The sequence below is a fragment of the Thunnus thynnus genome, chromosome 16 (assembly GCF_963924715.1).
Source record: "Thunnus thynnus chromosome 16, fThuThy2.1, whole genome shotgun sequence".
Classification (NCBI taxonomy): Eukaryota; Metazoa; Chordata; class Actinopteri; order Scombriformes; family Scombridae; genus Thunnus; species Thunnus thynnus.
Genome location: NC_089532.1, coordinates 13,426,294 through 13,441,557, shown reverse-complemented (window position 1 = coordinate 13,441,557; position 15,264 = coordinate 13,426,294). Strand labels below are relative to the sequence as shown.

General features: G+C 39.5%; 1 protein-coding gene across 1 annotated transcript in view; it reads left to right on the top strand.

Annotated features, from left to right (window-relative positions):
• Positions 1–10,400, top strand: part of LOC137200005 (uncharacterized protein C14orf132) — a 32,464-nt gene extending 22,064 nt beyond the window's left edge. The window contains exon 2 of the mRNA XM_067614668.1: positions 3,968–10,400. Coding sequence (XP_067470769.1) covers positions 3,968–4,204 — 237 coding nt within the window. The 3' untranslated portion in view covers positions 4,205–10,400. The remainder of the gene's footprint in view (positions 1–3,967) is intronic.
• The last annotated feature ends 4,864 nt before the right edge of the window (positions 10,401–15,264 follow it).

Sequence of the window (15,264 nt, the reverse complement as noted above, 5' to 3'; positions counted from 1 at the left end):
CATTGTTTTGAATCTGTAACTGAGCTGGCAAGAGCAAAGTTAGCATCAGAGCCACAATGGCCAAATAGGTTGAAATAAACCGGAATTTCCCTTTTTAAGTTAAATTGGTTAGCATGCAGAATTAAAATCTCTTGAATTTCAAATTTGCTATATCTTGTTTTGCAATACAGACAAGTAACAAGCAAAAAACTTTTCTGTTGATACCTTCAGGACCCTGCACACTGAGAAGCAAGGGTCCTGTGTTTGTTACTCCTCCTCTATTACAAAATTATAGAGAAAGTAAATGTAAACCTCAAAAAACTATTTCTTACCCTGAGTGTGAACCAGTTTACCTAATCTAAACAATTTCATAAGACTAGATGGGAAATGAGACCACTTTCACATTTCTTCTTTAAGAATTTAGCGTTTAAGATGTGTTCTTCTGATTCTAACACACTTCCTGAAATTTAGTATCGCACTTTCTGTCTGGATATGCTTGTTGAAGCCATTTAGCTGGTAGTTTACCACTGTGCTGGAGAGGTGAATGTGTACGTTTCCAGGAAACTTTGGTCAGCAGTATGACGTTATTAGTGAAGTTGTTCATCCATATATGTCAACAAGCATGGGTTTCCTGGCAGCAATGCTTAGGGGATGACCCTCATTGCCCACTTAAGTGCTCAGATGCTTTGGGATGCTCCTTCTCGAGGTCTCTATTTCCCTCTTCCATTAGTGCTTAACCGCTTACTGCTCTAATCTCATGTGCATGATTCACATGGGAATTGTGGTCTTGGAGAATAGATAGAGAAACAGTCCCATGAAAAATGATGATACGCTGACGTGTAATCGAAACACCTATGAACATGTAGGCACAGCATCTCTGCCAAAAATAGTAAACCTGGGCAATCAAATATTTAGATTCAGGCCTACTACTGGAATATTTTTGCACACACTCCCAGTATCTGCTTCATTTTATTCGGTACACTTCCCCATTTATGCAAACAGCTCACTCCTGTGGACAATGAGTTTCTTATAAATAAAACATAAATATAAAGAATGCAGACAGGGTTGAGAGCTTCCGTTATCATCCGACGTTAGATTAAGCGAGATGCGGTTTTGAATGCTGTATGAGGTTTTCAACATTGTGTTTGTTTTTTGTTTTTTTTTTAAAGAAAAAAGACAAAATCAAATCAGCATGTTGATGAAAGTGGTCAGAGGAGCTCCTGCAAAGTCAAAGTTAGAGCAAAAAAATACTGCTGAGATTCAAATAACAAAACTGATTTTTGCACCCAAGTTCCACATTAAGATCAACAAAGAGACAAAATGGTATTACTGTCAACATCTGAAGACTTTGCTCTATGACTTTTTTCTACAGGAGTTTAGAACTGAAGGTAATATTAAATATGAATATTTTGTTCCTGTTATTTAGCTTTTTTCCCCTCATGTTAGTTAAATTATGTATTGTCTCATTCACATACAGGCCCACATGGACTTCTAGGACACCAAAAATACCACTGCAGTGGTGAAATATCTGTCAGACAAGAACGTAACATCTTACATATAACATTACAATGCAGGGCAACAAAGAACTTTTCCTGTCCTGAAGAAATGAAGAAAAATTTTACTGAAAAATGCAGCCCTTAAATAATTGTATAAAAAGCAATAAAACATGGAATGGACTTCATCTTCAATCTCACATCAATCACAGACTATACTAAATATATTTAGGGACACATTTGTAGACATAGTGCTGTTGACAATCGAAAGCAACATTTATTTTATTTTTTACTTTTGCATGGTTGACTCCCTTTTTAAGGTTACTCCACATACATTTGCCTCAGGATTTAAATGATTCTTCTTGACAGGGTGATGATGTTTAAATAACATAGTATATCAGTGAGATGTATGTTTACACTCCAGCTTACAGGTATGTTTTATGAGCTGGGATCTGCTCCTGATAGAGGAATAAATATTATAAAGGATGAAAGGTACATATAGTGATGCTGTAGTAGAAGGAATCAGCAGTTATAGTGACAGTGAGTGGGGGGCTGGGAGACCCAGGTTGCTGGACTTCATACATGCCTGTCTGCCTCCATCATGCTCATGTGAACAGCAGGCGCTTCACAGGATGTGTCATGTCATTATTCACCACCAGGGGCCAATGAACGGAGAGCAGCAGAATGCTTTCTAAACAGTGTTTCCCCCCTGTGCGAGGGAAGACCTTAAATATGTGTGTGTGTGTGTGTACATGTGTGTGTGTGTGTGTGTGTTAATGTCTTTGTGCATTAGCCTGTGTGTACATGAGAGAGAGGGCGAGCGAGTGGGAGTGTGAGAGAGAGCGAAGGTGAGCAAATGAGCAAGCAAGAGAGAATTTCTGTGTATGTGAATGCTCAACATCCCTCCAAGGTATTTTTAGCATTGTTTTTCAACATCTTCAGCAGAGTCTGTTTTCCAGTCTGAGTATGGTACGGGTCTCTCGTGCATTTCTCAATCATACACCCTGCTATGGAGACACACACACACACAAACACACAAGAGCATTGAGTTGCCTCTGCTCTAATGGCAAACCTTTACAGGGCTCTGATTGTCCAAAGCAATAAATCATTTTCACTTGCTACATCTGAAATATTAATTCCATGTTAATCAAGCACTACTTCCTAAATACACACACATGCAAAGATACACACACACACACACACACACACACATACACACTCAACAATGTGTGAGACAGAGTGGGACCCAGCATGCCTGTGTGGGAAACCTTGTAACAATTTACTAATGATATCGTGATGCCATTACCTCTCATTTCTTTTAATATAGCACTCAGACTTGCAAATGTATGACCAAAAGCAACAAATATGGTATGTTGTGATTGTCAGGAAAGGCAAGATTGTGCTTGGTGGTTTCACTCAATGCACCAGGAATGTAAATTGTTGCTTTTTTAGCAAACCAATGCTGTCAAAAACAGTCACACTCTACTTCCCAAATGAAAAGCAATACCTGAAGGTACTGTGTGGAGTTTTTGACCACTAGAGGCAATATGGAGCAATGGCTTTATGAGTGGTTCCCTGCTTTTTTGTTTGTATTGTAGGACACAATGGTGCACGCTTGTGGGGAACACAATACACATTCCTGCTACCATTTTACCGTACAGTAACATGTAAAGAAGCATAGCAATGTGCTTGCAAAACCAAAGATAAAAGAGATTGCTAGCTGCTATACTTAGACATAAACAATGCAGTATTTATAATAGTTTTAAAAAATCATCTTTGCAAATATTTTATGAGGACGGAAATGCATTCAACATGTTTGTTAAACCTCAGAGATACACAACACATTTTGGTGATTAACACTAAATGTAAATTGCTGTTTGTTTACAAGAAAATTCCCCAAGACACATTTTAAAGCTTCTGTAATTAATATTTTTACATTAACATCAACTACAATGGACTACATGTGAAAGGTGTTGCTCAAAGTGATGAACCAACAAAGAATTATCGCCCTACTCTTCATTTCTCCTCAGCTTTATGGAACTGTACAGGCTATCATCTTTCAGCTCATTGTTTTGGATTTACTGCCAGCAACTTCAGCTCACTACTCTCATCAGTGTCATTTTCAGCCATAGCACGCAACTGTCATGTCACCTAACAGACCAACAAAGTTAGTGACTAGCTGTTGAACATAGTGGAGCATCTTGCTGCTAAAGAGCCACATATTTCTCTCAGGAGTTGGTGGGAAACAAAAAGGAAGAGTGAATATTGGACTTGTGTTACACTTACAGGTGGCCAGAAACATAACTTCAAATGAATGAGCTACTTCTCCTTGTCTGTTATAAGAAACTGTTTGCTAACATGTTACATGCCATATATTATGTAATGCATGTTTAAGCTAGTACAGAAGCCAGTGATAGGAAAAGCAAAACCTGATTCAATCACGATGTGAAATATATTTTCTCTCTTGAAATATATATATTTTTTCTCCTCTCTAGATCCCAGTTATGACGGGAGCTTTCATGGACTCCTCGCCCAATGACGACTACAGCGGCGAGCACTCGCTCTTCAACTCCTCGGCCAGTGTCCACGCTGCTGCCTCGGCTGCATCGGTACACGGCCAGCAGGATGAGTCGCAGTCCATGTCCAGTGATGCCATCTGGCTCTGGATCGCCATCATCGCCACTATTGGAAACATTGTTGTGGTGGGCATTGTCTACGCCTGCACTTTCTGATGAACATATGCTTACGGAGACAAACACACACACGCACACGTCCTGCTTTTTCTGGATCTCTGGACCCCCAAGTAAAGCCATGCTTTGTAGACAGAAACATATACTCCCTCTCTATGTCTCTCTCTCTCTTTCTCTGTCTCTCTCTCGCTCGGCTTTTGGATCAGTTTTGGCTCCCGAGGGTGTGGAAGTCGTGATACTAGACAATGACATATAGAGTACTATATTTCTTCATCAGAAGGAAAAACTGTGACTTGGCTGCAGTTGTCGGCACCAAGTGATTTTGGATTCTACAACAGAAAGTTTGAGAGGAAGCTTTTGTGTGTAACAGCTCTTTAGTTAAAAACAGAAACAACAGATCTGCTCTGTCAACCAAGAATCAAAGGAACTTCTTTTTTTTCAGCTTAAGTTTGTTTCCGTGTTTCTCCTCAGACAACACCCTCACTTGTAATGCAGAGATGAAAATAGAGATTAAATGGGGTTTAAGAGTCAGGTCAATCCAGGCCATTTTAAACATTCACCAGATTGCTGCCAAGTAATTTAGGGCAGTGCTGTTTAATTAAGTGACTGAACAGAGATGGTGAATGTTAAAACATTTAGAAAGCACTGGGATTATTTTCATGTCAGGCAGCCCTGAGGCCCAGGACGTGAGAGCTCATTTAAGGACTAATTTCTGGATGAAACATAGTGTGGACACTGATCAGATGTTGTTTTTTTTTGTTTTTTTTAACAATTTTACTGGCAGGAAACAGAGAATATGACACTGACTGAGCTTCCTTTGCTGCACACTGAAAATCTCATAAAAATGATAGAATGACCTTATGATTAGACTTTGTGTTAAACTAAGTCAGCCCCTTTGAAATGAATGGTGTTTTTGTCAAATACCGACAGTAATATCTACCAGGGATTATAATGAAATCTAATTGTATTGTCATGGTTTGTTCATTTATGTTAAGATATATCATCAGATGTTAACAAAATAGAATTAGAAGCACAAATTGAATCGCAAGATGACGTAGCCTACTTTGCTTATTGCACCTAATTATTTTTGTAGTTGTTTATTAAAGGAAAATTCTTAAAGGAAGTACAGATTGAGAAATGCTTTTCTTCATCACTCAGCATGAATGCTGTCAGAAGCTGGTATAAAATGGTAAATGTACAATACCAGTCAAAGGTTTGGACACACCTTCCCATTCACATGAATGAGAAAGTGTGTCCAAACTTTTGACTGGTACTGGTAGTAATCCAATATTGTCCAAATCTCTGTTTAACTTTGTGTTAAATGTGAGTGGGGAAGTGATGAAATGTTGTTATATATCAAGCTTCAACTCTTGATTTGTCACTGTTCAGTAAATTAGTTTCTTGTTACTCTTGAATGTGAGGGCAGCTGTCTCCATGGCGACTAATCCTTCTCCTAATTGGGAACAATAATTTTAATCAAGCATTAACCTGCAGCCAAAGACACAATGTATGCTTTTTATTCCGAGCATTCAGTGATCACACACACTGGAAGAAAAACACAGCAAACATACAGTACTGTGCATCACGCTGCATTTACACAAATATTACAGCTGAGTCCACTAATTGATGTTTGTGTTTTGCTCACAGTTTTATTCCTGTTCTTAAGACGGCGAGCAACAAAGGCAAAGTGGATTAATGTTGGGTTTTTTTTCCAAACGTAATTTCAAAGTCAGCAAGCCTATTGCTGACTTTGCCCTATTGTATTTTATGTGTTTATTTCTATCTTATTATTTAGGGCCTGAACCCAAAGGGCGAAGACCCTATTGTATTTCGTGTTTGTTTCTTTCTTATTATTCTTTCTTTATTAATCCGCCACTTCAACCCTAAATTTGACCCCCTAAACATACTCAAAAACTCACCAAATTTGGCACGCACATCAGGTCTGGTGAAAAATTTGATAAAACGTAAACCCCAAAGTGCCAAAATGTGCTCGAGAGCGCCACCTATTTATCTAATATGGCTGCCATGGCCCGTAGGAATGTCATAGAGAGATCGAACCAAAACTCAATTATTCGTCTCATCAAGACCTACAAATCATATGCTACACCCCTGGCCTAAATCCACCAGGAAGTCCGCAATATGCCCATCAAAGTATGACTTTGTGCCAATTTTGGATCCCCAAGAAATGCTATCTCCTCCTAGGGCATTAATGGTATCGGCTTCACACTTGAATACATGACTTATGACACTATGCTGAACAAAAGTTATTAAAAACTTTGTAATAACTTGAACGGTTTAGATATAATAAGCCCTGAAAGTTGTAGTGCCACATCACACCTTACAATGTAAACCAATGGGGAGGCAATCTCTAGGCATGGACTTTGTGTCAAACAAATGGTTCTGATGTCTAAACTATAAGTCTGACCACTTTGAAACCTGTATCAATGGATTCGCAACGAAATTTCCTTCAAAAAAATGTGATTTTTAATGTAGGATTTGGCCAAAGTCATGGGATTTATGAGGATATTTCACAAGAAGAGTGACATTCTCCTCTCCAACTGAGAGGGAGAGAGAAAGAATGGGAGGGGGGGATGGGTAAAGTAAGACCTGTCAGCCCAGGTCTGAAAACATCTACATGCCTGTGATTGAAGCCCTTGGACTGCACCACATTGTACTAATGATCAAGAAAGACTATAGCCTATATGAGGGAAGAACTCAAGGAGACTGGAGTTCTGGAGCACAGCATTAAAATTTTAATGGACCTGCCAAGAGGGCGGAGCAACAGTTTTGTTTTGTAGTATATTAGACAGACAGGAATAATGTGTAGGATTTAATCATTGGTTCACAGCCCGAAGCGGAGGGTGGCAGTAATGCAAATATATGCTGGTTGCCAACCGCTGTTATAAACCAAAAAGAGGAGAGTAAAATATTTTTCCAGAGTGGTACATCCTGTCAGCCGAGGGATTTCCTATCTGTGCAGCTGAACACAGCAGCTCCTCTACGGACTGTTTCACTCTAATGGTCCCGGTGTTTCTTCCGCAGGTTTCACTTCACTCAGCTGGCTGACAGACCCGCTGCTTCTTCCCACTTTAACCTGAATAACAAACCGGGGATCGGTGGTCTGGTTGGATCCAAACAGAGAGCTGGGTCTAGCTGAGAGGCTAGCGGAAGCTAACTGGTCATGCTTCTTTCCGGTCATGCTGCGGCAAACGCTCCGCTAGCCTCCCAGCTAAGGTTAGCCCTGGCTCTCCAGGTGGATCCAACCAGAGCACCGAGCCCCGGTTAGTTATTCAGGTTAAAGTGGGAAGAAGCAGCGGGTCTGTCGGGCAGCTGAGAAAAGTGGAGCCTGCGGAGGAAACACCGGGACCGTCGGCGTGAAACAGTCCGCAGACAAGCTGCTGTGTTCAGCTGTACAGATAGGGAACAGTTCGGCTGCCAGGATGTACCACTATGTTTGGGGGAAAAAAAACTTCATTTTTTTGGTTTATGCCGGCGGTTGGCAACCAGCGTATTATGTGCATTACCGCCACCTTCTGCTCCGGAGTGTGGACCAGAGATTAAATCCTACACATTTATCCTGTCTGTCTAATAAACTCAAAGAAAACTCTACTGCTCCACTCACTTGGCAGGTTCATTAAAGTTTTAATACTGAGCTACTGAACTCCAGTCTTCCTAAGTTCTTCCTTCATATATTATCTTTCTTGATCATAGTATAATCTATGCTTGCATGCATAATAGCCTTCTCAGCCAGCTGGTAAAAATATGTGCATATATCGGTATCGGTATCGGCATCGGCAATCGGCCACAATGAGTTGGAAATATCAGCATATCGGATATTGGCAAAAATCCAATGTTGTGCATCCCTAGTGAAAAGTCTTTACTTTCATAAAAATAGACTTGATGAAAATTAAGAAATTAATTTGTTTTACACACAAACTCATCAAAGGTTTTCAATTTGCTAATTGAAATTCAAGTGAATGGGTGCAAAACTTGCATGATTTTGATGACACAGGTGTGAGCAAGGCAGCCATGTCTCACCCTGCAGAAAATTCTCATCCTCACACTGTTGAGATTTAATGTTTCGCCATGACAGGAAGTTGCTAGAACTTTATTGTAAATGCTCCAGTCTGCACCAAACTTTACATGTTTGATAAGACTCCCAGCCTGAGCACGTGTACATGACAATATTCCATCAGTGATGCAAACTGGCTGAATAGCGCCCCCTAAAAAATTTCAGTAAAGCAGCCCCAACAGCGGGCAAAATAGTGGACAAAGGAAGTGATGTTTATCTCCTTCTTGAACTGTCTGAAAACAGCCCAGGCCTGAAGACATCTACATGCCTGTCACAGAAGCCCTTTGATTGTGCCGCGGCTCGATGTGCGCAGAGGCGCGAGGGCCTGTTCAACGCTGCTTGCAGCTTTAATTTTTCATGTGTTTCTTTCTTTATTATTACGGGACATCACACCTAAATTTGACCCCCTAAACATGCTTAAAAACTCACCAAATTAGGCACGCACATCAGGTCTGGTAAAAAATTTGATAAAATGTAAAAATTATCCCCAAAGTGCCAAAATGTGCTCTCTAGTGCCATCTATGTAACTAAAATGGCCTCCACGGCCCGTAGGAATGTCGTAGAGAGATCAAACTAAAACCCGATTATTCATCTCATCAAGACCTACAAATCATACACTGTCGCCCCTGACCTAAATCCAACAGGAAATCCGCAATTAGCCTTTCAAAATAAGTCTTTGCCCCAATTTTGGCCCCCGAACAAACGCTATCTCCTCCGAGGGCGTTAATGGTATCGGCTTCAAACTTTAGGTGACTTATGACACTATGCTGAAAAAAAGTTGTTAAAAACTTTGTAATAACTTGAACGGTTTGGATTTAATAAGCCCTGAAATTTGCAGTACCACATCACATCTTACAATGTAAACCAATAGGAAGGCAATCTATGGGCATGAACTTTGTGTGAAACAGAGGCTTCTGATGTCTAAACTGTAAGTCTGACCACTTTCAAACCTGTATCAATGGATTCGCAACAAAATGTCCTACCAAAAAATATGATTTTTAATGTAAGCTTTGGCCATGGGATTTATGAGGAGATTTGACAAAAAGCGTACTCTAAAATCCTCCTCTCCAACTGCTCCTGGTGATGTCACTCCCTCAGTGCTGTGGAACATTCCACAATACACACTCATTATAAAATCACAGGAGGAGCAAGAAAAGACTTTAAAACTCACACTCTAAAATCTCAAAAACAATAAAAGATAGAAAAAAACATGTAAATTCAAGCTTTGTAGGTCAAAGTCTTGTGACTCATTTAAAGTTCAAATGAAGTTTGTATCTAAAACTATGTGGAAGCAGTAAATGTTCAAAAAGGTGTGGGTTCGCTCACACTCTCCATTCAAATATATGAGTATTTTTCTGTGTCCAGCTGCAGTTACTTATTGTCTCTACACACCTGACAGTACACATGTCAATCAAACTTTGACCAGGTCATGTGGGTTAAAAGTCTTTCCTTTTCTAAAAATAAACTTGATGAAAATTATGAAACTAATTTGTTTTACACACAAACTCATCAAGAGTTTTCAATTTACTAATTGAAATTCAAGTGAATGGGTCCAAAACTTGCATAATTTTGATGACACAGGTTTGAGCAAGACAGACATGTCTCACCCTGCAGAAAATTCTCATCCTGTCAATCAAACTTTCAAACTAAAAGCACACCACACTTGTAAGAAATATCCCTCATTTTTAAAAAGCAAAATGATCTGATCCCGACGGACCAGAGTTCGAGGTCCCGACCAACGCCGCTTGCAGCTTTAATTTAACTGGTTTTTCTTCACCTGACAAACTGACTGACTCATATTTTTAGACAGAGAGAGAGAAATAGTGATAGAGAAGTCTTGATCTCTTCTGGGATTAAGAAGATTATATCAATATACTTTTGGTTTAAAGATACTAGTGTCTCGTAAAAACACCACTCAAATGTTCATACACTGCAAATTACAATACTGACTTACTGTAACAACTGTGTCATGTAATGAGAACTTTAGACACATGATAATCTAATCTCTGTTGTAATGAGTGTAATTCATGCTCAAAGAAGGACTTTTAAAATCTCTTATTTTTAATATATGGTTGATGTAGAAATATTTAGACATGTTGTAAACCACATACACAATGCTCCTTTTGTAAAGATATATGCTACTATTAAAGTTTCTGTATTAATGCATACTGTATTGCTCTGTTGACCAACAATGCATACATAAACACACAACTTTTCATCAAGAGCTTAAGTGTCCAGTGAAGAAGGATACACTGGAAACCTTGGTGGCTAAATGCAAACTTTCAGCTTTGTACACAGTGGTTGGTCATGTGAGAAGGTGCTTTAGCTCCATATTTTCTCTGCCTGAATCTCCTGGCTTTGCTCCTCCTGCTGAAGCCAACCCCCTGGCAGACATCACCAGTCACCGCTGAGCCATCAGGTGAGATTGATGCTAAACTTAGATGGCGCCATCTGTCATTTTGACACAGGCACAGGTTGTTTCGAAAACCACCTGGATTCACTTCTCTGTGGACCCTTGCACCCCTCCAAGTCTCTCCCTCTCTGTCTCCATATTGGTGAACAAACAGGCAGTGCAGGAGGTTAAGGAAACCTTAACAACGAAAAAACACTCACAACTTACAGTCTTAAAACAATGTAACATGGGCCTGTCTACTTAGAAAAATGGTAATTTATGTAGTACTGTCTGTACTTATATTTGGGTACTGGTGATACATTGGCCCTTTAAATTAGACCCTGGAGATGTATAACTTCTTGTAAAACCAAACTTTTATATAACTCCAATATACTTATTTGGGTTTTTCTGGGCACCACTCACAGATATAATGCATATGAAAATCCGTTGTACTAAACATGTTTTACAACTCATGTCTCTGAAACTCCAAACAGGAGTAATTCTTCACTTTCTGTAGTTGACTTCTGTTATCAGTTCAAAATAATGGTCAAGCAATTCTCTCAAAATACGGAAAGTCGTGAATTATCAAGGTGATAAAACGATGATAAGTATATTTTTGAGCTGTTAAAGAGGGACCAGGGTTTTCAGAACCTCCAAAAAGAACATTAAGGTTAAGTGAGCTAACATTTTCACTGAGGTAAAAAGTTTTATTTTACACATTTATTGAGATCTGTTACTGTAACTGTTATATACAGAATGGCTTCTTCACAGAAGACTGTGGTTGCAAATCCCTGTCACCCTGGGGAGAGGTTATGTCAAAAACATGTTGAGATCATATTCGTAATTCCATGAAACAGCACTTCACAACCTTTGCGCCACCTTACGACTGACTGAATAAGCCCTTTCCCCACTGAAAAGGCAGCTTGGTTTGATAGTATGTGGATCAGTTCCCTTCAAATTCGCCACAGGCCTTTCTGATCCTTCTCAGCTGAGGAGGCAGAAGTGAAGTCGGCTGCACATGATCTTCAAACAACCTTCACATCGCTGCTTGTTGTGCTTTTCTTCTGTACCCTATCAAGTGACTCAACTGTGGAGAAAAAAAGTCCCAGGTACCGACTCCTAGAGGCATGGGAGCCTCAAAAAAATCCCTCAGAAAGAGCAAGATGAAATGGATAACCATTGACCTTGCTGGAGCTAATCTATGCTAATGCATGGTAATTATTAGACTTTGAGGTGATGGTTTGAAAGAAATCCACAGAGGCTAAGTCTTCATTTATATGGTCTGTGCAAGATGAGGCTGGCTTTGACTGTGAATAATAGATAATGTGGTTAATTTAAAGCCAGGATGAGATTAATCAGTCTGAAAGTATGAGATGAGGAGAGGAGAGTAAGCGTTATACATGAGGATGTAAGAAGAGGTCGACTCGCTCCTCCTGTGTTGCCCCTCCAGTCTCACAGGATGTAACACTTCAGCCCGATGCCTGTCCGGTTGAGAGTGACAGCTTGGTGATGAGGTGCTGGGTATGTTAATGTATGCCAAGCTGCTTAGACACATCTTGTCAAGCTGTCAGTTCAGAGACACATGGAGAACATACAGTCTGTGTCTATACTTATCCCATGCCATAACAAAGGCTGTACATTATCATCTATATAATGTGTCACATAAATATGGCCATAACAGCAAACTGTTATTTATGAGAAAGCGTTGCAACAGCAAGAGAAGAGGTGGGAGAGGATATCTATTACAGTGTACAAGTGTCAGTGCTTAGTATGTGGGCGTGTGAGGGAATGAGTGATACTGGAGCTGTACAGTATCATCAGGAGCCTTTAGACGTCTCTAAAATACAGCTTCACTTCTCCATCAAAGCCAAGATTGTGCTGATACAAAAAAAATAAGCATTCTCACATGTTTATTCCTGCAGCTCCTCACAATACTGTTATGGTATGCTACACTTTGTATTAGACCAATGTTTGGGGCTATCAATCACTCAACTCAGTATCTCTTGAGAGGTCTGATATTAAATTAAGATTTGGTTTCTGGTTCTGGTTTCCCCCCTCTATATGCACTGTGGAAGTAGCTGGAGTTGGGCCAGACATCCTTATCCTGAATTTTGGATTGCTACATTGTATGCTAAAGCACTGAACACCTGTCAGTGACCTACTGTACCAAACCCCTGTATGGTGGCCCTGGGATGTAAAAAACAACGTTTCAGGAACCACATTGACAAATCAAAAAACAATGTTTCAGAAAACATATTTCAGTCCTATGTCTTTCAAGTGTTCAAGGGTTCAGAGAGACATTTTGACATTGTGATATGTGTGATATGAGAGCAAATGGAGAATAACAGAATTTGAATACCCTCTGTTGAAATATCCCATTATTTTTTCATTCTTTTCTTCCATTCTTTCAAACTCAGCTTAAAATGTGTGTATTGATACTACCGAGAAGTTACAAAGCGAGTATCAGGAAACAGCAAATGATGTCTAGAGGGCAAGACAAGGATGTAAGTAACTTTATTTATATAGCACCTTTCGAGAGCAGAGACGTCACAAAGTGCTCCACAGAAGAAATAAAGCATAAAAATACATAGAGACATAAAGCACAATAAAAACAGAATTAGAAAGAAAATAGTAAAATTATACAAAGTCAAATCTAAACAAATGGGTCTTGTGATGCTTTTTAAAGGTGTTCACAGAGTCCACAGATCTTAAGCCCAGGCAATGCCAGGCAGCACATCTGTGGGTGTGACCAAACCTTGATTTTCTAAGAACTCTGACTTGACGTGGGTTCTGTCCAATCTAATACAAGAATTGTTGTCCCTACCTTTTCCATTTTGTGAAATGCTGTGTTTTCTGATTTGTTGTTGTGTTTTCTGATTTGTTAATGTATTTTTGGTTTTGTTGCTGTCTTTTCTGTTTTGTTGTGTTTTTTTGACTTGTTAAAGGTCCAGTGTGTAGAATTTAGCGGCATCTAGTGGTGAGGTTGCAGATTGCAACCAAATAAATACCCCTCCCGTCACCCTCCCCTTCCAAGCATGTACGAGAATCTACTGTGGCCATGAAAAATGTGAAAGGCCCTCTCTAGAGCCAGTGTTTGATTTGTCCGTTCTGGGCTACTGTAGAAACATGGCAGCCTCTGTGGAAGAGGACCCGCTCCCTATACAAAGGGCTCATTCTAAGGTAACAAAAAGACAACAATTATTATTTTCATGACTTTATACACTAATTAAAACATACTTATGTAATATGTAATATTACATTCCATTTTTGCAAAGTCCGTTTTGTTAGATGCCACTAAATTCTACACACTGCACCTTTACTGTGTTTTCTAAAACTGTTTTTTTCTGATTTGTTAATGTGTTTTCTGAAATGTTGTGTTTTTGTGTTTTGCACTCAGGGCCAACATACACATCAGACACAAAACTTATTTCTTTGAAAATCAGAAAGTGTTTTTTCTAAGTCATTACAGTGATGTTACCAGCAGTCAGGACATCGACCTGGCTGTGCAGCAAGGAGCTGAAGTCAAAAGTTTAATGGTTGTCCCTTGGTGAATTAGCTCATGACAGTAGTCCACAATAGGGAAAGAATAATGGAGATGCATTAGCTTGCTGCAGGTTAGTGTTAATTTGTTTTTTCTGACTTATATGATTAGGTTGTTATTGGAATCAATAACCTAAGGAACAACCTAATGTTTCCTGTTCCCAGAAGAAGAAAGAGTGCTTGTTCTTGTCAGTTCCACAGCCTGCCTCTGCCTGACTCCACAACATTTTTGTTGAAATCTTATGTTGATTAAAAGAGGCATCGATATGGCAAAAGGTGTCAGAGCATATCATGAATTGTGCTGCGTTTCTGTCGTCTATAATACAGTCTGACACTGGAATGATGAATGTTTTTGATGGTGACTGCTTGAGCACACAAGCAGGATGGAGATTTATTCTCTGGTTTGATGACTATGTGATTAACTGACAGCTGTCATAACACTAACAGAGATTTTACAGAGATTTCACCAACAGGCACTGTGTGATTTCTTCTTGATAACATATAAGAGGGAAGAAAGGTTGATGAAAAAACGATTTTAGGTAGACTGCTACCATGGCAACAGCAGGCTGTAATGGATTTGGACAGCACTTTTGGCTCGTGGCTGCCATTTCTGGCCCTCGATTTGGCTTATTTATTTCTTGGGTCTTCTTCTATCTCACTTTTTTTCTCACACAAGCATACACCCACAAACATATGCTTTCTCACTCTCATTACTCTCATTATTCTCATGCTCATCACAGATCCTTGTCAATCCAGAAAATATCATCTGATGAGGAGTGCACAGAGCTGCACCTACAGCTCTGGCTAATCAGAACAATTAAACAAGTTGATAAGCCCTGTAAGCAGAATCATTTTTGATGGGATAGCATTAAATTTCCTGCAATTGACAGGGGGTAGTTAACTGATGATATGTATCTATGATAAGATTCAATTTGTTAATTTCCCTCCAAATCAGAGTCATAATTGAAAGTTTTCCCACTGATTCATCTGTCTCGCTTGTTAAGATACAAAGTGCAGGTGAAATTCAAAAGAAGTCACATGTAATCCATTTCTACATTAAGCTCTCCTTTCTACCTCCAATCACATGAGATGGTTAAT